The sequence below is a fragment of the Peromyscus eremicus genome, chromosome 8b (assembly GCF_949786415.1).
Source record: "Peromyscus eremicus chromosome 8b, PerEre_H2_v1, whole genome shotgun sequence".
Taxonomy (NCBI): domain Eukaryota; kingdom Metazoa; phylum Chordata; class Mammalia; order Rodentia; family Cricetidae; genus Peromyscus; species Peromyscus eremicus.
The window spans coordinates 49,220,966-49,243,318 of record NC_081424.1 but is presented as its reverse complement, the minus strand read 5'-3'; the positions used below and the strand labels follow the sequence as shown (position 1 = coordinate 49,243,318).

General features: G+C 43.8%; 1 protein-coding gene across 2 annotated transcripts in view; it reads left to right on the top strand.

The window, feature by feature from the left end:
• Positions 1-22,353, top strand: part of Syne1 (spectrin repeat containing nuclear envelope protein 1) — a 462,188-nt gene that overhangs the window by 302,848 nt on the left and 136,987 nt on the right. For both annotated transcript variants that reach the window (XM_059272792.1, XM_059272793.1), the window contains 5 exons: positions 2,068-2,238; positions 2,435-2,596; positions 12,768-12,962; positions 14,142-14,315; positions 20,414-20,605. In XM_059272792.1, the coding sequence (XP_059128775.1) occupies positions 2,068-2,238; positions 2,435-2,596; positions 12,768-12,962; positions 14,142-14,315; positions 20,414-20,605 (894 nt within the window). The remainder of the gene's footprint in view (positions 1-2,067; positions 2,239-2,434; positions 2,597-12,767; positions 12,963-14,141; positions 14,316-20,413; positions 20,606-22,353) is intronic.

Genomic DNA, 22,353 nt, shown 5'->3' with positions numbered 1-22,353 from the left:
GATCTTGAGACGGTATGCTAATGGAAGTGTATGACTTTTGTAATGTTGTCTGCTTCTGTGCTACATCTAGGAATACACTCTCAATGTACATGTGAGTTATGTCTAGCTTGTCATGACAAAACATGTCCACATTTTTCTTGTTATTAATTGGCATCAATCATAGTACATAATGACATCTCAAATGGAGCTAAGTGAAATTTCCGGTGGCTTAGTTTTTTTAACAAGTCTCCTTGTTTAATGTCAATGTCAATGTCAACAAGGCAGTGTCAATTAAATCACATTGGTAGACAACACATCCAGATAGGGCAGTATGTTCTACAAACACTCTTGTTGGTAGAAGTGACCTTCTTTGGGCTAACGCAGACAGCTTGAGTTGGAAGACCCTATGGCATTGTTCAATCAAATGAACCCACAAATCCCATCACTTGGCCACATGTTCCTCTTGTACAGTATAAGTCAACACAATTAGAAACTACGACAGCTTGGGCAGCGCTGTACTAGATTTCAGAGCTGGTTTTGGAACTCCAGGAGCTTCTGGAGTGTGCCCTTCAGCTCCACTTTTCAGACTGCCAACGCTGTTACAGAATGTACGCAGCTGGTCAAGGGAGAACCGGCCATAACTGCTTCATAACATCCCGTCCGTGGAGAGGCTCTGTGCTTGCTCTTTCTGTAAGTAGATCTCTGTTACATAACAAACAGATTCCCCCTCACAGTCAGTGTGTTCCCTCTGCTGAGTGCGAGAGAGGAGAAACACGGAGGCGTCCTCTGAATTTGCTGCAGCCCTCATCCCCATAGACTCAAGCCATGGCCTGGATTCCATGGAAGAGCTGAGACAAATATTGTCATACCTTTGACCTCCAGATCAGAAGCTCCATGAGATCATAGCCCCTCAGTGTCCAAGCTGACTGACCCGGGAAGTTGAAAAAATAAAGTGAAGGCTGATCAAGGAAGACACCCAAACCAACCTCTGACCTCCACATGCAAATGCACACATATACAAACACACACGTACATATACCACACGCAACACACACACATTATTGAAAAAACAGCACAATTGTGTCTCGATATAATAAACTATGTCATAAAAAAGAAATACAACATACATATAAAACACAAGAAATTAAAAAAGTCAAAATCTTGAGTTTTCAACATTAACTTGGCTGATTTCTCACGTACTTCCAGGAAATAAATGGACAGGTCTTTTAAAATTTTTGTTTTGTGTATTTCCCACCACTTAATATTTAAAATATCTATTTTTGTGAATAAAGAATCTAGCCTCATTTTCAAAATTAATGACTAGATTTTTTTTGAGACTGTCTCATTATAGCCCAGGCTAGCTTCAAGCTTGCTGTGTAGCTGAGGATAGCCTTGAAGCCCCACTCTTCCTGTCTTTACCTAGATTTAATCTCTGAAACAAATCCTTTCAGCTGTTATTCAGAACATTATCAAACATTAATCAATGTTTGAACTATGTTTTGGGAACTAGAGCAGGTAGATCTCATCTTTTTTCTATACTGGTTCAATACAGGTGTAGTAGTTAATTAGGAGTGTACTAGCTAAGTGACGGTGCCTAATTAACTAGAGATGTAATAGTTAAGTAGAGGTGTTCTGGTTAGCTAGAGGCATACTGGTTATTTGAGGTATACTGGGTAGAGGTGCACTGGTTAAATAAAGGTGTGGTGGTTAGAGATGTATTGGTCAATTAAAAGTGTGCTGGTTAACTAGAGATGTACTGGTTAAATAAAGATGTGCCGGTTAATTAGAGGTTTACTGGTTAAGTAGAAGCAAACCTATTAAATAGAAGTTCTTCTCGAATAGTTTGCATCACCATTTTACCAAATAAAACATAAGGTATTTTGGAAATTTGAAATGTTGCTATGCTTGGTTTCTTTTCATATTGATGAAAACATTAAAGCAATCTTGCTGCAAGCACGTCCTAACCTAATGAGTTGTGGCACCCGACAGCGAATGTGAATCTCAGGCCTTTCCACTGCATGAAGAGTAGTTCCCTAGGCACGCCGAGCTGGCCTTCTTTCCCACTCCTACACTGTGCTCTCCACCCAGGACATTGCGTACTACCAAGCCCTGTCTGCGGAGAGGCTGCAGACAGATGCCGCAAGGATCCCCCCCAGGGCCGCTGCTGCATCCCAAGAGCTGTATGAGCCAGGATTGGAGCTCTCAGCGACTGCCAAGCTGAGTGACTTACAGCGTTCCTGGGAAACCTTAAAGAATGTGGTAAGCCTTTAAAACGATGGGGCGAGCTCCCCAGACACCCCTGGCTTAGGGGTTGCCTTATGAAATACGTGCGGAGTTACACACATCTAGGACCCAGTCAGAAGCCCTTGGGTAAAGCAAGCGGTGAGGAAAGAAATGTCACAACCTGCGAGATAAGAAGTAGGAAGCCGTTGGTAAGATCCCCTTTCTTGTTCAGATCAGTGAAAAGCAGCGGACCCTCTACGAAGCCCTGGAACGCCAGCAGAAGTACCAAGACTCTCTCCAGTCGGTCTCGACCAAAATGGAGGCCATGGAGACGAAGTTGAGCGAGAGCCTCCAGCCCAGCCGGAGTCCAGAAAGCCAGATGGCTGAGCATCAGGTAAAAATAGCAGCCTCGATGACTTCAGCTTCCTGCCTGATGGAATCAGTGTGCTCTGCAGTTGGCCTGTCCGGCTCCCGTGGTGGAGAGCAGAGTGGTAGTTCTTGTTGGAGTGAGCAAGATCCCCAAAGGTGGGAGTTGCCGCCACTCCTCCAGGGTGGGATCTAAGAAGGAAAGAGAGAAAAGCAGACCTGGATTCTAACTGTAAAAAAGCGACATGCTTTGGCTTTGCTTTGGGACTTTTCTGATACAAGGTATATTTCTTTACAGTTGCCAGATTGCTTAGGCCATTGTAAAAATAAACTATGTCCCCAGTCGGCCTCTTCTGGGAATGAGCCTCAGGCTTCAGTGAGTGGTGGAGCCCATCTAGGTTTCCTAGTGGCTGTACCCAGCAGGACTGCATAAGAGGTTGATTGGCTCACAGGCCTGGGTACCAGGTGTTTGGAAGGGTCTACACTTGGTTGTATCTAGCAAAGGGAAGGTCCTTTGCCCCGCCCTTTGGCATTGTTCTAAATAGACCTTTGGAATAAAGTTCTGGGCCAGTGGATAAGGATCCAGGCCCACCTGAGGCTATCCTCCATTTCTATCTGTTTCTCTTCTCTCTTTTTCTAACTAAGTCTCTTATCCCTCATTCCTCAAGAGTCCTTCAGGTAAATAAATGTGGGAGCTAGTCTCCCACAAGTGAGAAAGAGTTCTAAGTTTTCATCTTGTGTTGTTCTGACTCTAGTCATTTTTAAAACCTTATGTAAGTTAGTGTCAGATTTATGTGAAAAAAGAGCTGATTCCATTCTTCTAATTTAGAAAGACGTGGTTAGGAATACATCAGCTAAAATCTGTGCTAAGATACATACATGGGGTGTAGGCACTGACAGTGAGAGCCACACTCTAGAGTTCTCAACAGAACATGGTCAGTACTTTAATGACACGTATGTGGTAAAACTGGGGCCTAAGGGTATGCAGACCTGGCTTATCTGTGTGCTGAGTCAGTGTGACATAGGAATGTGCTGCCTAACTCTACCCAGGACCCAGGAGCACATAACAACTCTCCAAAAAGCAAAGGGGAACAAAGGTGTCTTTAGAGGTTAACTGAGCTATAGGCCAGGTATGGTGGCTCATGTTGCTTTTGTCTATAATCCAGGTTCAGTTCCTAGCATACATATGGTAGGTGGTTCACAGTCATGGGTAACTCTAGAATCAGGGGATCGGACATGTTCTTCTGGCCTCTGCGGGCACCGGACACACAAGTAATGCATATATGTAACATGCAGGCAAAACAGTCATACACATAAAAAAAAATCACATGTAAAAGAACTGTAAAAGCCAGGTGTGTGGCCCACGCCAATAATTCTAGCACTCAGGAAGTGAAAGTGCAATCCAGAGCAACTGGGTCTGCTTAGGGGGCTCCCATCACAAAGCAGAACAGGAGCTGGAGAGGTGGCTCGGTAGTGAAGAGCACTTCCTGCTCTTCCAGTGAACCTGAGTTTGGTTCCCAGGACTCCTCTGAGAGACTCAAGACTGAGCTCCTGCTCCTGTGGGTGAGGTGACCCCTTCCGGCCTCCTCAGACGCCCACACACATGTGACATACACTCATGCAGAAACACATGCATAAATAAATAGACAATAAGTATAAATCTTCAAACGAGAACAAAACGTTAATTTTAATAGGAGACGTAAAAGTGTAGTATGATAGGTGTGTCTATCAGAGACAGTGCAATTCATCAGTTTCAGAGACAAGGGTCTAGGGCTGGGGCCGTAACTCACACGTAGGACACTCGCCCAGCGTGCCCTAGGCTCTGAGTGTGATCTCCAGGATACACACACACACACACACACACACACACACACACACACACACACACACTTCTTTTGGAATCCACTATAACCTTGGACTTCATGGGTTGCTCACATGTGCTGCCAAATACAATTGCTTTCTTTTGCAGTATATGGCCTTTCAGTGCAAGATAAAAATGCAGACATTTCATCTAAAGATGGCGTATTGAGAAATAGTGGTTTCAGGCTTTTGAAACTTGTAACTTCTTGGGGTAGAGATTAAATGCATGGGACAGATCTAATTTAGACCTTCTTTTGATAAACAACTTTTGAGATACCCTAGAGTTTCTACAATCTGCCAGGCTTGAAAAAATGGCCATAAAGGCATAAACTTAAAACTACACTTTGTTTTAGTAGATCATAACAATCACGAGGACTCCCAGGCACTCAGGTGACTACTGCAATGTTGTTTTCCTCTGACCTCCACCCATTTCCTTACTAAACCGTTGCTACTCTCCAAACATCCCTGTCCTGTCTAGAGGGACCTCAGGGTCACAGTCATTTCTCACTGCTGATGTCACCCCACCCGGGGAACTCCTTGTTCTTCAGGGTCCCAGTCCCTTCTCCCCTGTTGTCTCCAAATTTGGGCGTCACAGTACTTGGAGGAAGTAGAGTTTCTCTTCTTTTGAATACAGTTCTGCAGGCCAGCTCTCATGGCTGTCCTGTAAATGTCTGCTTCTTGTAAGCGCCCAAAGATAATATAGGATGAGTTATCTAAGGGCCGTATCAGGGTAGGTTGAGAATCATGCATATTATTGAGAACCAGTGATCTGGGAGAAGTTCTAAATAGTTTTATTCTGTCTACTTTTAGGTTATCTTTTTTCTCTGTTGGAAGTTTATCATCCCTGTAGCCTAGGTAACTGAGCACAGCTCCCCCAACACCCTTCACTGGCTCTCTCAGGAGTGACGCAGTTCAAGAAAACAGGGTCATGGTGGCCCATACCATAGACCTCCTAACAGAACATGCATGCTCCAAGCAGCACCTCCACTTCCCTATCCATCATTATTAGTATGAAAATGTATAGTGCACATGAAGAGTCATAGATAGTCAGGGTTTCTATTGCTATGACGAAACACCATGACCAAAAAGCAAGTTGGGAAGAAAGGGTTTATTCGGCTTACACTTCCACAGCCCTGTTTATCATTGAAGGAAGTCGGGATAGGAACTTACACAGGGCAGGCACCTGGAGGCAGGAGCTGATGCAAAGACCCTGGAGGAGTTCTGCTTCCTGGCTTGTTTCCTTCCTATGGCTTGCTCAGCCCACTTTCTTATAGAACCCAGGACCAGCAGCCTAGGGATGGAGCCACTCACAATGAGCTGGGCCCTCCCACATCGCTAACTAATAAGAAAATGCCTTACAGCTGGAGCTTATGGGGGCATTTCTCAGTGAGGGTTCCCTCCTCTCAGATGCCTCTAGTTTGTGTGTCAAGTTGACATAAGGGTAGCCAGCACATGAAGCAAAATCGTTGTCCAAGGATTTCATGGAAGAAACTCAAAATTGAACATTGTCATTTTAAGTATATTTTCATTATTCATCCTTTGAGAATTCCATACATGTGTTTAAAGCATTTTGATCATACCTACCCACACTCATCCTCCAACTCCTCCCAGACCCTTCTCCCATGTCCCCCTCTCAACATCATGCCCTGTTTTCATAGCCCACTGAGTTTGGTCAGTGCTGTCCACGTGTGAATGTAAGGCTACCCACTGGAGCGTGGACAACTTAACAGGGGCCACTTCTATAAAAAGAACAGACTATCCCTACACCAGCAGCCTTCAGCTGCCAAAGCTTCTCAGCCATGGGAGGGGAGGGTCCCCAATCTGTGCTGGAGTTTTGACTGGCTTGGTCTTGTGAGTTCATGAGTGCTGACCATGCTGATGTGTCCAGCAGACACTGCTTCCTAGCAAGACTTTCTAGCCTCTGGCTCCTTTGTTTCCTTTCTGCCTTGTGTTCTGCACTATTCCTTGAAGAGTGTGTGTGTGTGTGTGTGTGTGTGTGTGTGTGTGTGTGTGTGTGTGTGTGTAGAGGAGACAGAGATGCAGATGTCTCATTTAGAACTATTTAGGACTGAGCACTTCACAGTTACTAATTCTCTGACATCTGAGCACCTAAAATTGTACATTATTGCTAAGAATTATGAATCAGAAAGGCATCATGTAACTTCTCTTGCAATTGAGGCCATCACATGACTTTCTTTCCTTTGCTGTTACCAAGGACAGGGCCTCCTGTCACACAGTGAGGAGACATAGCTGATTCAGTGATGTAAGCAAGCCAGACATGGAGGCTTAGGTAGCTCGTTAAGGGTCTAATGGAGGGGGAGGAGTCAGAATGTTTAATTTGGTACAGTTCTGCACATATCCATTGTCTAGATTTCCCTTCCCAGCTATCTTTGTTCACTTTCGATGTCGGTGCCTAAGTTCTACAAATTCTGGGACAGAGCTGCCCACATGAAAAGCTAATGTCGACACACTATCTAAATCTGTTCTTGGTTGTCTGGAATGGTCTTTCATTATAGAATTTCTATTTCTAAATTCCAACTGAACAGTGGTGGAAAAGTCCACTGTGTTTTTTATACTTCAAAAGAATTGATAGAGGTGCTTCAATTGTTACTTACTTCCCAGCCCTCTGTTAGGATTATTTCTTGTTAACCTAATTATTACTAGGCGACTATAGAGAAGTGGTTCTCAACCTGTGGGTCAAGACCCCCACAGGGGGTCTTATGTCAGATCTCCTGCATATCAGATATTTACATTATAATTCATAACAGTAGCAAAACTACAGCTATGACATAGCAACAAAATGGTTGGGGGTTCACCATGACATGAGGAACTGTATTCAGGGGTCACAGCATCAGGAAGGTTGAGAACCACTGCTCAGACGCTTGTCTCAATGTATCAGCTTGGTTGGAGCATCAGGCCTCTTTCCAGCTGCAATCTGTCTGATGTGATGAGTGCAGGGCCCAGTGCTGTTCATAAGCTGGTGATGTGTGTTTCAATGTTTCACCCACGTGATTGGGATTTGACTTTTTAGGACATCTGATGTTTGGGAGCATTGGGCATCTTTGCCACACTCGGCTCAGGACAGGCTTTGGGAAGAATTCTGAGGCTATTTTGTTATAACAAATAGATTGTGGAAAGAACTGTACTCTGAGAGATAGTCGTGAGAGTCAGAATAAACATTTCCTTTTGATACTGAATAAACATATGAGTTACACGTGGCCCTACTATTAAAGGAATTGGGCATTTAGTGAATCTCTATGTATTTATCTTATATTAAAATATTAGTGCATGTGCATCTTAATGGGATCCAGTGTGACTTTCTATAATTATTATACATACATATATTTATACACACATATATATTTGACATGTGTGCCAATCGAATCCTGCCTCCCCCCCCACCCCATACACACACACACACACTCTCAGACCTCTTTCCTAACTTCCAGTTGTCTCTAGCCACTTGTCTAGTTCTGTGCCTGTCATTCACATGCCCTCTCTATCATTACAAGCCAGCGACCCAAAGAGGATTCCATGTCCATCTCCTCATTTGCATCAGGCACTGTGGGCCAGCTGCTGGCCATGAACTCTTCTCAGAATTATGGGGCTGAAGGTGTCTTTGACCACCAGATGGATTTTATATAGATAAATGAAATTCACATAGCAAAATGAGTTAAAACATACAACTCATTGACATACAGTCATTCCATACAACAAACACCTCTATCTGTTTCTAAAAATGTCTTCATCACTCCAAATAAGGCCTGGCCCCGTTACTGAGCTTGGGTGCTGGAGCCAGCAGTTGGAAGAGAGAAATGCCTTAACACTGCAGTACTGACAGTCGCAAGAAGCCAAACCACCCGGATCCTCACTGAAGAATGTTCATAGAGGATGGGAGTGAAGCCAGTGACTTTTCGCTACACCCCTGATCAGCCAAGTCCACTGAGATTTAGTGAGGAGTTGTGTTTTCTCTCTCAATTCTATGATGAGTTAGAATCAACTCACTTGCATGTGCTCAACACCCCCTAGACCAACAGGCGAAAGACTGGCTTTTCATAAATCCATGATTTGAAAGCCTGGGGTGACTGGTGTGAACTCCCAGCATGCAATAGGAAAACAGAACTATTATTGTGATCTCTATGAGAAAGGGAGCGGGGAATAGATTACGTGACATCAGGCCGGTATGTGGGGGAGAGCGAGCCTGAGAGCTGGAGTAATGGCAGGAGTGGGTAGAAGGAATTGTGTGTACATCCGTGGGAAGGTGGCAGGGAGTGAGGGGGAGGATGAGCATGGTTCAGAACTGCATGAAGAAGAGGAGACATAATGAGGCCAGTCTAATTACAGAGGAGGCTATACAGTCTGAACAAATAATACGGAGTTGATTTTTTTTTGACAATTGAGCCTCCAATAAATGATCACAATATAATGCATGAAAATACTTTAAATGAACAATAAAGAGAATCAGTCTATAACTTCAATGCAATCTCAATTCAAAATCCATCACCCCCAAGGCTGGGCATGGTGGCCAGGTGAGGCAGAGGATTGCACATTCAAAGATACTCTGGGCTATATATGGAGACTAAATCTTAAAAATAAACTCAAATACTGCAGTAGTATGTTTTATATGGATTGATAAAATATATTGCAAATATAAGAAAATCATATCTCCAAAGGACAGAAATCGTAGTGGGGTGTAGTGGCGAGGGCATATAACCCCAGAATTTGGGGGACAGAAGCAGGAGAATCAGAGGTTCAAGGACATCCTCTTACATAACAAATCGAAGCCTGGTCTATGTAAGACCTTGTTTCAAAACAAACAAACAAACAAACAAACAGTTCCCTCAAGGCCGGAAAAAGGTGGTTAAAGTTAAAGAGTATATCCTACCACTTAGAGACTTCTCAACCTTCCTAACACTGAGACCCTTCAATACAGTTCCTCGTGTGGTGGTGATCCCCCAACCAGAAAATTAGTTTTATTGCTACTTTATAACTGTACTTTTGCTACTGTTATGATGTAAATATCTGACATGCAGGATATCAGATGTGTGACCCCCTCCCCCAAAAGGAGTCATGACCCACAGGTTGAGTACTGGTGACTTAGACTCACAAAGTTCTAAGAATGGAAAGTGTCCTTTGTACAGCACTGAGCGTCTGGGAGCAGTAACAACTTAGAGACATTTGGCGTATGGCAAAGTTCATAGATACTGCAAAACTGTCTAGAGAGAGAAGGAAAGGGAGAAAGGAAGGGAGAGGGGAGGGGGCAGGAGGGGGAGGTGAAACCTTGATTTGTACCTACACTGGAAACAAAATAGTATGATAAATTAAACTGGATTATAGTAGACCTCAGTATGAAGTTAAAACAAACAAAAACAAAACAAACAAAAAAGCCTCTTAAGGTGATGCTAGCCTAACTACTTGCAGTGAAGAGGTTTTTCTTAATTTCTGATCCATTGTATACAAATAGTTCATAAAATTCTCTTTGATGTCATGACGATGCCAGAGTGGTGTAAAATTTCTTAATGCTTGTTCTCCATGTTTCTCTCTCATTATAAACCTCTCTAGACATTTTGAAAACAATACCTTTCCATTAATTATGCTCCAGGAGAATTCTTTTGTTTGTTTGTTTTGATTGGCATGATTCAGACACATCAAGCCTGAATTCTGCCACTGAGCTACTACATTCTTCATTCAACATTTTTGAAGACAACATACCACAATCATGACGTAGTAGGCAAAATTTTCTCAAAAAAACAAATAAACAAACAAAAACAAAACAAAACAAAAAAAACCCAAAACAAAAACCACCCAAATCTGTAATTAACTATTAAGGACAAATAATTGTTCTGTAATCAAATTAAAAATTTCCATTATAGTCAGGTGTGGTGGCCCACGCCTTTAATCCCAGCAAAGGCAGGTAGATCTCCTTGAGTTCAAAGCAAGCTGAGGTTTTTGTGTTTTACATACAGTGAATTCCAAGACAGCTAGGGCTACATACACACTGCCCTGCCTCATCAAAACAGACAAAACAACAGTAAAAGAAAACACTTTCTGAGTATCAAAAGACACCTGTAAAGAAAACACTGGAGAAGCTGACAGTCCCCATAAGTAAGAGCAGACATGTGTAATCTACAGACCCAGAAGAAAGAGGCAGCCAGCACCCAGTGTTTGAGTAAGGCATGTGGATAAGGAAAGAGTCCAGTGGAGATCAAGCAGAGATGTAGCAGGCAACCACAGAGGAGGCTTCGCTCTTAAGTGTCAACAGGAAATTGCAAAATAAAACTCCATGGGCTTCTGCTAGGAACCCAGGAGAAAGCTTCAGACTAAAACGATTCACAGAGCAGTTGGCAGTGAGATATTAAATAAAGCTGAGAGTGAGCAGCTCTCTCCAAGGAGCAAGCTTAAAGCTCAGTCCACACACAGAACAGCTTATTCACAGAAGTGGCAGGCCGAGGACAGACCTGTTTACATGTCAACAGTGTGGCTGGGATGCTTGGAGGTAACCACAGGGAAGTCAAAATGGCCTTGCCAAGTTCCAGAAAGGCATTATTTCCTGATCAGGATGGTGGCAGCATGGAGATGTACAACTTATAAAGGACCAGGGGACCACTCCCCCCCACACACTTCCTGTCTAGGTCTGTCTATGTAATACTGTCGATCTAACAATCAGTTAAAATTCAGTTGGACGGGTCATAGTATTAGGGAAGAGAGGTGATTTTTTTTTCTTGTTATTTTGTCTTTTAACGTCATTGACAGTACATTCTGAGGAGGTACTGCGCTTACTGTGATGTCTATGGAAGAGATGTGGACTAATGTCGGCAAAGCTGTTAGAATCATCTGTGTTACTTCACTGGGCCATGGTCGCCTTTCCTACAGTTTTATAACATGCTGCTCAATTTCTGAATAGGAAGTGCCCTCTGAAGACCCCAATCTCAGAAAAAAACTAAATAGAAGATAGATAGATGGATATAGATTAGATAAATGACTGACATAAGACTGGGATATAGACAGATGACTGGCATTGACTGACTGCTCAGCATGCCCAAGGCCCTGGGTCCAACCCCAGCACCAAATAAACAGGGCAGTGTTAGTGTGTGCCTGGGATCTCAGCACTGAGAAAATGGAGGTAGGGAGACCAGAGTTAAAGTCCTCCTCAGCTGCAAACAGAGTTTCAGAGCAGCCTGGACTATAAAAACAAGAACAAAACCAGGGTTGGGTGTGGTGTTACACACCTTTCATCCCAATGCTAGGGAGGAGGTATCTGTGAGTTCCAGGCCAGCCTGGCCCACGTGCTGAGTTTTAGCGCATCTAGAGCACTAAAGCCATACTTTATCTCAAAAACAAACCAGACCAGAATTAAGGAACAGATAATGAATTGGTCATTTCAAAGTTCTTTGCCTTTTAAGGGCAGGGCTGCGAGGCAGAATAGAGAAGGTGACATTGAGTAGTCACTTTAAATTACTCCTCTTGCTGAAGGATTAAGCAGAGAGAGCTTGGTTATCTTGTGTGCTGAAACCAGGCAGCTTGGGGATTGATTGCTATCTCTCAGTTGGAATGCTGACAGAAGCTTTGCTTTATAGCCAGTGACAGGGAACTTCAACCTGATGACTACTCCAATTTGGTTCGTTTTGTTTGTTTTTGTTTGTTTTTTGTTTTTCGAGACAGGGTTTCTCTGTGTAGTTTTGCGCCTTTCCAGGAACTCACTCTGTAGACCAGGCTGGCCTCGAACACACAGAGATCTGCCTGCCTCTGCCTCCCGAGTGCTGGGATTAAAGGCGGGCTCCACCACCGCCCGGCCCAATTTGGTTTTTTAATCTGGTGTTTTGTGAGCCAGTGGAGGAGCCTGTTCTGGAAGTAGAGCATTATGCCGTTGTTTAAAGATACATGCTGCGATGGGGATGCCATTGAACTGCACAAGCTGAATGCAAGAGGCTAGGTGGGGGCATGCCTTGGAGGTGGCCGGCATTAGCAAGCATTTGAAACCTTGGGAAAGGACTCTGGAGAGAGCCAGTGGCCTGGAAGTCAGCCCCGAGAAACTTCCCATTTTAGAATTAGGTACAGAAGGAAGAATGAGTGTGGACCTCCTGTTACGAATGGGCCTGTTGAGAAGCAGAAATGCTCATTAGTTTGTTCAGTGTGACTTAAGCTCCTAACATCCCCAGCGTTCAAATCACAGCTGTCCCAGCCTTCAGCTCTACAGTGTCATTTTGAAGGTTAAACTTGTAACAGTCCTGCTGGCTGGCCCAATCCGTGACATCCGAGTGAGTCTGATCTCAGTGGGTGTACGATGGCAGAGCCTGGAGTCCTCAGTCAAGAGTGTGATTCCACAGTCTTCCCCACAGGCCCTGATGGATGAGGTGCAGATGCTCCAAGATGAGATCAATGGACTGCAGGCGTCTCTTGCAGAGGAGCTGGTGGCCGAGTCTCGGGAGTCGGACCCATCAGAGCAGCTGGCCCTGCAGTCCACGCTCACTGTCCTGGCAGAACGGATGTCCACCATCAGGATGAAAGCGGCTGGGAAGCGGCAGCTTTTGGAGGTAGCTCGGGCCCTGGAGGTGCTTCAGCTCCTGCGTCTGAATCAAGCTGTAGTGCCTGTTTGCAGTAGTTCTGGCTCTTATGTGAACTACATGGGTCTGTTGTCGTTTTAATTGGGTTTTGTTTCTGTCCTCCTTTTTTGATATCTATTTTTTAAAGCTTTTACACACACACACACACACACACACACACACACACACACACAATTTGTGTAAAGTATGGAAACCACATGTGAGAGAAAGCATGCAATATTTGTCTTTCCACAATAGGTGTAATTCACTTCATGTAATTTCCTTTGGTCATGTCAATTTTCTTGTTAATGATGTCATTATATTCTTCTTTATGGCTGTAAGAAATTCCATTGTGTACACAAACACACACACACATACATATACACACACATGCACACATACATTTACATACACACACATACACACACACACACACACACACACACACACTCACACATGCTCATGCACTCCACATAACGTTTTCCTTACCCATTCTCTGTTGTTGGACACCTCAGTTGCATCCACAGTTGGACTGTTTTCAGTGTTGAATAGATATTCAAGTGAAAGTGTCTCATTATTTCCCAGGCCCAAGAAGCTGGTATTATGTTTGCATCAGGGTCTGGAGCACAGAGCACAGTCAGGGTATATCTACGAATGTGCTCTGGGTGGGAGACACTGAGAATGCAGAAGCCTGGTACCTGGTGGACTAGAGCCCCATGGACAGGAATTACAGATTTGAGTGATGGTTTGCTGTGATTAAATAAGACTCTGCGATGAGGAATAGAACTAATACTTTGAAGCATAACCCTGCCTATGCACTGTTAGCCTGTCGAAACATATTAGCTCATGAAAATACCTTTGCACTCTGTTGCCAGTGTTACTTGATTTAAATTTTATTTGGTAGGCAGATTTTGGCAACAATAATATATATGCTAAAAATCAACTTCTTTTCATTGGGGGAAGGGCATGGGGGGATTTTCACATACTAATGTAGAGACAGAGAAATCCTGATTTAGACTTCCGAGGTGTGGCCTGAGTCTAGGCGTTTGTTTTGTTTCCCAGGTGTTTGTGGGTGAGGCCAGGGCTTGGAACTGGTGCTCTCTTGTATGGAATCTTCAAGTTCTCGCTGCCTGGTGCTCCCTCCAAGTTATCTTCTTCTTCATTCCGCAGGAGAAGCTAAATGATCAGCTGGAAGAGCAGAGACAGGAGCAGGCCCTGCAGAGGTACCGCTGTGAGGCAGATGAGCTGGACCACTGGCTGCTGAACACGAAGGCCACCCTGGATGTGGCACTTGGTACACCCCAGGAGCCCATGGACATGGATGCCCAGCTGGTGGACTGTCAGGTACTAAGATCTTCTAAAACAGTGGTTCTCAGCCTGTGGGTCATGACCCCTTTGGGGGTTGTATATCAGATATTCTGCCTATCAGATATCACGATTCCTAACAGTAACAAAATTACAGTTATGAAGTAGCAACAAGATAATTTTATGGTTGGGGGTCACTACAACATGAGGAACTGTATTAAAGGATCACAGCATTAGGGAGGTTGAGAACCACTGCTTTGGAAGGAAATGAGCCTACATCATGATGGAGATTTTTTTAAAAATGCAGAAAACACACTGATAAGACCCTGGTATAGATACATGAGTTTCTACAAGCTAGAGACTTTATGTATTTATAGGATCAGAAAGCAATGCATCACTAAAACATAAATAAAATTCAACCTGGAATTGGTTCTTGAAAACCATTGTCTTTGGAAAAAATCAGAAACTGGAAAGATGGCTCAGTAGTTAAGAGTAATTACTACCCTTCCAGAAGACCCATGTTAAGTTCCCAGCATCCATATCAGGGACTCCCTGCCTGTAATCCAGCTCCAGGGGCTTCAATGCCACTAGCCTCCATGGGGGTCTGCACTCATGCACATATACACATTCCCATCATTAAAAATAGTAAAAATAAAATGTATTATTGAAGAAAATTTCAGCAAAGTGGCTTAAATTTCTAATTCTTTAACCCCAGTACTTGATAGCAAAGCTTTTTTCTTTTATATTTCTTTGAGCCTTACATTGTAGCCCTGCTGACCTGGAATACATTGTGTAAAACAATCTGGCCTCAGACTCATGGTAATCCTTCTGTATCAGCCTTCTATATAATAGCATCACAGGAATGAGCCACCATACCCAATTTATCTTTGTCTTTCTTAAAGCAGATTCTCAAAAAGGTAGAGTAGGTTGGCCTGGGGTGCATGGCATTCCTGCCTCCCTCCAACTCCAGAGCTGGAGGGTTACAAGTATGTACCTCCAAGTCTGACTAAACTTCCAATGCTTTGATTACTGTTTTAAAAGACTATAGATACCAGAATATTTATAGTATCTGTTTACTGGCTAAAAAGAAATATAAACTCAGAAGAATTAGTATCAATGAGTCAAACTGAAATAAATGTCATTGGAAGCCTTCATGGGTGCTCAATTGTCATTTTAACCAAGGCCTCACGTGGTTCTTGGGAAACTTCAGCATCTGCCAGTATTAGGAAGACAGAGAGTCTAGTGTGCCTTGTCTTTCTAAATGTGCAATGGGCTGCCTTCCATGCCAGGTCTCTAAGAACTGATGTAAGAGGGAGTTTCATAAAGGTTAAGAGCTGTTTTATAAAGGTGGTTGTTTTGTTTTGTCTTGTTTTGGGCTTGGTTTGAGCTTTGGTTTGATGCTGGGAATGAAACCCAGGCACTTTATTATTGAACCACAACCCCAGCTCCTTAAAGTGTTGTCAGCCTCAGGTCAATGGTCTCTCTCTCTCTCTCTCTCTCTCTCTCTCTCTCTCTCTCTCTCTCTCCTCTCCCTTCCTTCCTTCCTTCTTTTCTTTCATTTTTTCTCAAGAAGTAACAGATTAAACATAGGGCCTCATGTATGCTAGGCAAGGCCCCCACCACTGAGCTACAACTCTAGCCATGCATAAAGGTTTTTTTCTTATTATGTATTATGGATGCTCGTGCTGACTTTTTGCTACTGTAACAAAGTCCATGAGATAATCAACTTAAAAAGAAGAAAGGTAGCTGGGCGGTGGTGGCGCATGCCTTTAATCCCAGCACTTGGGAGGCAGAGGCAGGTGGATCCCTGTGAGTTCGAGGCCAGCCTAGTCTACAGAGGGAGTTCCAGGACAGGCTCCAAAGCTACACAGAGAAACCCTGTCTTGAAAAAAACAAACAAAAAGAAGAAGGAGGAGGAGGAGGAGGAGGAGGAGGAGGAGGAGGAGGAGGAGGAGGAGGAGAAGGAGGAGAAGGAGAAGGAGGAGGAGAAGGAGGAGAAGGAGAAGGAGGAGGAGAAGGAGAAGAAGGAGAAGAAGGAGAAGAAGGAGAAGGAGAAGAAGGAGAAGAAGGAGAAGAAGGAGAAGAAGAAGAAAGGTTTATTTCCATTCTGTTGAGAGGTTTCATCCATGTATTCCATCGTTGTTTTAAACAGCACAGTGCATCATGTTGGGGGCACATAGAAGAAGCCTGCTCATCTCATTGCTTGGAACAAAAGAGAAAGAAAAAGATAAGCGTCCATAATCCACCGAAACAAGGCATCTAGCCTGGCAGCAGTGGCGCACGCCTTTAATCCCAGCACTCGGGAGGCAGAGCCAGGCAGATCTCTGTGAACTCGAGGCCAGCCTGGACTACAAAGCGAGATCCGGGACAGTCATGGCTACACAGAGAAACCCTGTCTCAAAATAACAAACAAAAAACAAAAATAAAATAAACAAGGCATCTAAAATCCCCCACAAAACCCCACTTCCTAAAGGTTTCTATCACGTTTCAATAGCACCAAGCTGAGGACCAGGCTATTAACATACCAGCCTGTAGGAGGCACTCCAGATCTAATACAGCAAGAAACAGTGACCTCGCCTGTGTCCACTGTCAAACTTCCTGATTATTAACATATTACACTTCACATGTGGGTGAAATACGCTTGAAATCTTTCATTTAAGGGGCTGGGGAGATGGCTTTAGCCATTAAGGGCTAAAGTTCAATTCCAAACATACATATATTGGCTCACTCCTATCTGTAACTCTAGTCTCAGGGGATCTGGTGCCCTCTTCTGGCGTCATCAGGCACTGCATGCAAGTGGTGCACAGACATACATGCAGGCAAGACCCCATGCACTTAAAAACATGAAATTTAAAAAAAAAAAAATTGCAAATAGAGGATTCTAGAAAACCCTTCCCAATCCGCAGGGCTAAATATCAGTGAGCACAAATTCATATTTCACCTATGTGGCATCAAAAGAGATCTGCCCAATAGCATTAGCCAATGAAGTCTACTGTCTCACTGTATAGTATATGGGGAGTGGGGGTGTGGGTGTCTTCTTATTCATATTTTGAGGCTCATAATATGATCATTGTCACTCAGATCAGGCAATGCCTTCGGACTCCTCTCTGTGTACCAGCAGCTGTCTTCTCTGTCTCGGGGGTGGAGGTTGAAGAACCAGATGGGAGCTTTTTCCAGGATTCCTAGCCTCTTTTCTGCTGTCGGAAGTTGAGGCATGCATCTATTTTAATGTTTCCCTCTAGGGCTTAAAATTAACACTCAAACTAGTATTTCAGACCTGTGTGATATTGTTGTCGCCACCCCCACTTTTAGTTATAGCTGTTTTATGGAAATTCAGAGAACCTGCAGTACAGTTGACGTTACTCTGACAATACAGCTCAGGCTATTTATAAAGTAGTAAAATGTGTTTTCACAGTATTTAAGGAATTGGAAGCATATGGCGCTGAAAGTCAGCAAACTAGTCAAATTGATTTTTCAAATCTAATACTTACTTTAAGTCATTTAAAATACAGACATCAATCCAGTTAAAATCCAGACCCTAGTAAGTTAAATTTTAATATGAAAATATTAAAGAAAATCTTATGAATTTAAAATCCAGAATTAAACCATTTGCTTCATAATTATAATTGGCTGTCACATGGGATGGAAGTCACATGTTGGGCATAGTGGTGCACACCTTTGGGGGGGGGGTTGAGACAGGGTTTCTCTGTGTAGCTTTGGCACCTTTCCTGGAATTCGCTCTGGAGCCCAGGCTGGCCTTAAAGTCACTGAGATCCGCCTTCCTCTGCCTCCTGAGTGCTGGGATTTAAGGTGTGTGCCAAGTGGTGCACACATTTAATCGCAGCACTTGGGAGATACTACAAGAAGACATCTAGGAGTTGAAGGCCAGCCTGGTCTATATGGAGAGTTCCAGGCTAGCCAGAGTTACATACTGAGACCCTGTCTCAGGAAAATAAATAAGGAAGAAGAACTGGAGCCACACAATGACTTTTTTGGCCTGGAGACTTAGCTAATGTAAGAACTTACCCCCACATGGTGAAAAGGAACATGTAGACTAATAAAATCTGCATTGGATTCATTATTATATCAATTTTTCTGATTTTCTTCTCTTTTGTATTCTTTTCCTCTCCTTTCTTTCTTTTCCTTTTCTTTTGAGATAAGATCTCGTGTAGCTCAGGCTTGGCTTGAACTCACTAAGTAGCCAAGAATGACCTTGAACTCTATATTCTCCTGACTCCACACTCAAAACCTGCTTTGCCACACCCATTTTATTCCATGGTGGCATTCAAATCCAGGGCAGGGACTCGTGCATGTTAGCATCCCTTGACTCTTTTGATTTTAAAAAGAAAATAAAAATAAACATTTTCTTGGCCCTCAAAATGTATTATGGACCCTCAGCACAACGCCAGACCAACCCTGCCTGGAAATATATTCAGTTCTCAGAAATAATCCTTGAGACATCATTCATTAATCCCCATTTTAGTGAACATTTTGTTTGCTCTTTCATTGGTTTTACTTCCTTGGTATGAAATCTTATTCTTAAGAGTTAATGGAATGGCAATAATCTACATTTCCTAAAGGGAAGTAAAATATATTTGTCATTAATAAATTAACTGATTGAATAAAAACTAGGGCCTTGTCTTAAGGCTTTATTGCTGTGAAGAGACATCATGACCACGACAACTCTTATAAAGGAAAACATATAATTGTGGTGGCTCGCTTACAGCTCCGAGGTTTAGTCCATTTTCATCATGGCAGGAAGCATGGCAGTGTACAGGCAGACATGGTGCTGGAGAAGAAGCTGAGGGTTCTACATCTGGATCTGCAGGCAGCAGGAAGAGAGACTGTGACCCTGGGCCTGGCTTGAGCACCTGAAACCTCAGAGCCACCCCCTCAGCTCCTAGTGACACATTTCCTACAATAAGGCCACTTACTCCATCAAGGAGTAATAGTAGTGCCACTCCCTATGAGCCTATGGGGGCCATTTTCCTTCAAACCTCCACAGACCTCCATTTCAAAGAGGTTAGAGGCAAAGGACATAAAAACAACATCATTTGTGCAGAAAATAAAGTGCTTTATGGCCCATTTGATTGATTGATCTTCTGCTGTGGAATGTTCTATATGGCAAATGTGTTGCTGATTAGTCAATAAATAAATCACTGATTGGCCATTGGCTAGGCAGGAAGTGTAGGCGGGACAAGGAGGAGAATAAAGCTGGGAAGTGGAAGGCTGAGTCAGAGAGACACTGCCAGCCGCCGCCATGACAAGCATCATGTGAAGATGCCGGTAAGCCACGAGCCATGTGACAAGGTATAGATTAATGGAAATAGATTAATTTAAACTGTAAGAACAGTTAGCAAGAAGCCTGCCACGGCCATACAGTTTGTAACCAATATAAGTCTCTGTGTTTACTTGGTTGGGTCTGAGGCTGTGGGACTGGCAGGTGATAGAGATTTGTCCTGACTGTGGGCCAGGCAGGAAAACTCTAGCTACAATCTTCAGGCTTTTTTGTTTCATAAAAAATCTTACTTTGAAAGCAGGAGGTTACTTTTCATTTCTTTTCTGTTTAGTCCCAATCCTGGAGGGAAAACTCTGTGATGGAAGTGTGGGAAATACTTTAAAATGTAAGATCAAAGAGGTGTCATGTTTTTAAAAAGAAGATGATGATGAGGAGGAGGACAGAAAGAGGGGGCTGATGCAGGAGGATTGAAAGTTCTCAGGCAACTTGGTCTTCAAAATCAATGTTTTGAAAGAAATTCCTTTTTAAATTAACAAAGGAGGAGTTTACTGTATGATGATTTTACTAACATTGATAATCTAATACTAACATAGTGGGACTAATAATGGTGTAACTTTCGGGCAGTGGCCTTTTCTTGTGTTTCTTCATGGCTATACCAAATGTGTTTTCTATATGTCTTTTCCAATGTATTTTTAATTATAAAGTATCTAATTTTTAAAAAGAGAAAAGGTAAGAAGTACAGGTCGTCTTACCCCCCAAAGCGCATATCGTCTTCCTTAAAGTAGGAAAAGCCACAGACACCTGCTGATGTGGTACGTGACTATTAAAGGTTGAGTTTGGAAACCGTCTCCAGCGGCTGGCCAGATGTGAGGCTTTTGCGGTTGTTCTCTTGCTCCAGAACATGCTCGTGGAAATCGAACAGAAAGTGGTGGCCCTGTCACAGCTGTCCGTGCACAACGAGAACCTGTTGCTGGAGGGCAAGGCGCACACGAAGGACGAGGCAGAGCAGCTGGCAGCCAAGCTGAGGGTGCTCAAAGGGAGTCTCTTGGAGCTGCAGCGGGCCCTGCATGACAGACAGCTCAACATGCAGGTGAGCGCTGCCACCCGAAGCCCGGGCTGACTGGGCATTCGGGACACACTCACCACGCACATCTCTGTAAGTGGCGGCAGAGAGGAAATGTTGGAGGCTGAGGCACGCATATGTATACACACGCTTTCTCTAACACCTCAGCACGTCTGTCCGTTTACAGTCTGCCTTTGGCCTGGATCCCCAGCTAGGCTGTCAGCGTTGATTGACCGCATAGATCTGAGGGTGTAGTTCTACTGTGACAAATTTGCTTTTCTTTTGGATTCCTCTTACAGTCCATTCTCTAGATGTATTCATCCTGTTCTAGGTAGTTCCTGCATTCAAATCCTCCTGTATGCCAGGTGAATGAATCTTCCCTCTGTAACACTGAGTCCTGATGGTCTGTTCTGTTTTACATTGATGGAGTTCTCTGGGCGGCATTTACCTCTTAACTTTCTTTTGACTTCTGCTTCTCTGTGTCCTTACATTTTACGTTCTTTTTTCTTATGCAGAGCATCTGACTCTAGCCATTGGTTATAGACATTTGTCTCATCCTTTTTCCTTTTCCTTTTCCTTTCTTTCTTTTTTCCTGAGACAGGGTTTCTCTGCCTGGCCTGGAACTCATTCTGTAGACCAGGCTGGCCTCAAACTCACAGAGATCCACCTGCCTCTGCCTTCCAAGTGCTGAGATTAAAGTTGTGTGCCACCACCGCCCGGCTCTGTCTCACACTTTCAAAGGGCATGTATAACTCCTTTAAATTTGTTGTGATAGGTGACTTATGTGAAGTTTTATTTTACTATATTTGTCCCATCTGCCCTCTGGAACTCACTGTGTAGTACATATTGAAGGAGTGAACAGTGTATATGTGTGTGTGTGTGTGTGTGTGTGTGTGTGAACATTCCAGCCAAAGGGAAATGCCAGATAGGATTATACCTGGTCTGCCTAAAGCCTGTGTGGCTACAGCAGAGTAATAGAAAGAAATAAAAGTAAACAATGTCTTAAGTGGTTTAGTTTGCTATAGCAAATTTTCCCTGAGTGGTTTATAAACAGAAAACATACGGCCCACTGCTCTAGAATCTGGGTGGTCTCAGATGAAGATGCCATCTGTCTCCGCGTCCAGTGAGGGATCTCGCTCTCATTCATAGATGGCAGTTCTCGCTGTGTCCTCTTGTGGAGGGAGAGGCTAGCTGGCTTTCTGGGGTCTCCTGTATAGCAAAGATAACTGCAATGGCCGTCACCTCCCAAGGTCCTGCCATTTAGGGTCACAGTGGGGATCAGGTTTCAGTGATAGCGAAGGGCCTAGGACAACATCCCAGGGGTCCTGGACACTTGGATCTTAACCGTGAGAGAAGGGAATAGAGGAGTGACATGGTAAGTCTGTACCCACAGTGGACTGGGGTAGAGGCTGAAGGATGAATCAGAGGCAGTCATGGCACAGAGCAAAGGGCACAGGGCACAGGGCAAGGGGGGGGCATGGGGAGTGCTTCCCTTCCCTTCCCTTCCCTTCCCTTCCCTTCCCTTCCCTTCCCTTCTTTCTTCTACCTTCCCATCCTTCCCCTGGTCCCCTACCCCAGGATCAAATGCCCAGTGGATCTCAGCATCCACTGCCCCTGAGCTACACTCCTAACCCATATTTCTCAATGCTGTTGTGTATACGTGGAGTAAAATACCCGTTGCCCACAAAGTGAACTGGCATGGATATCAGTGAAGACCCAATTTCTCCCTTTCTTCCAGACAGACATGAAGAAATGCAGACTTAAGGACATGTGAA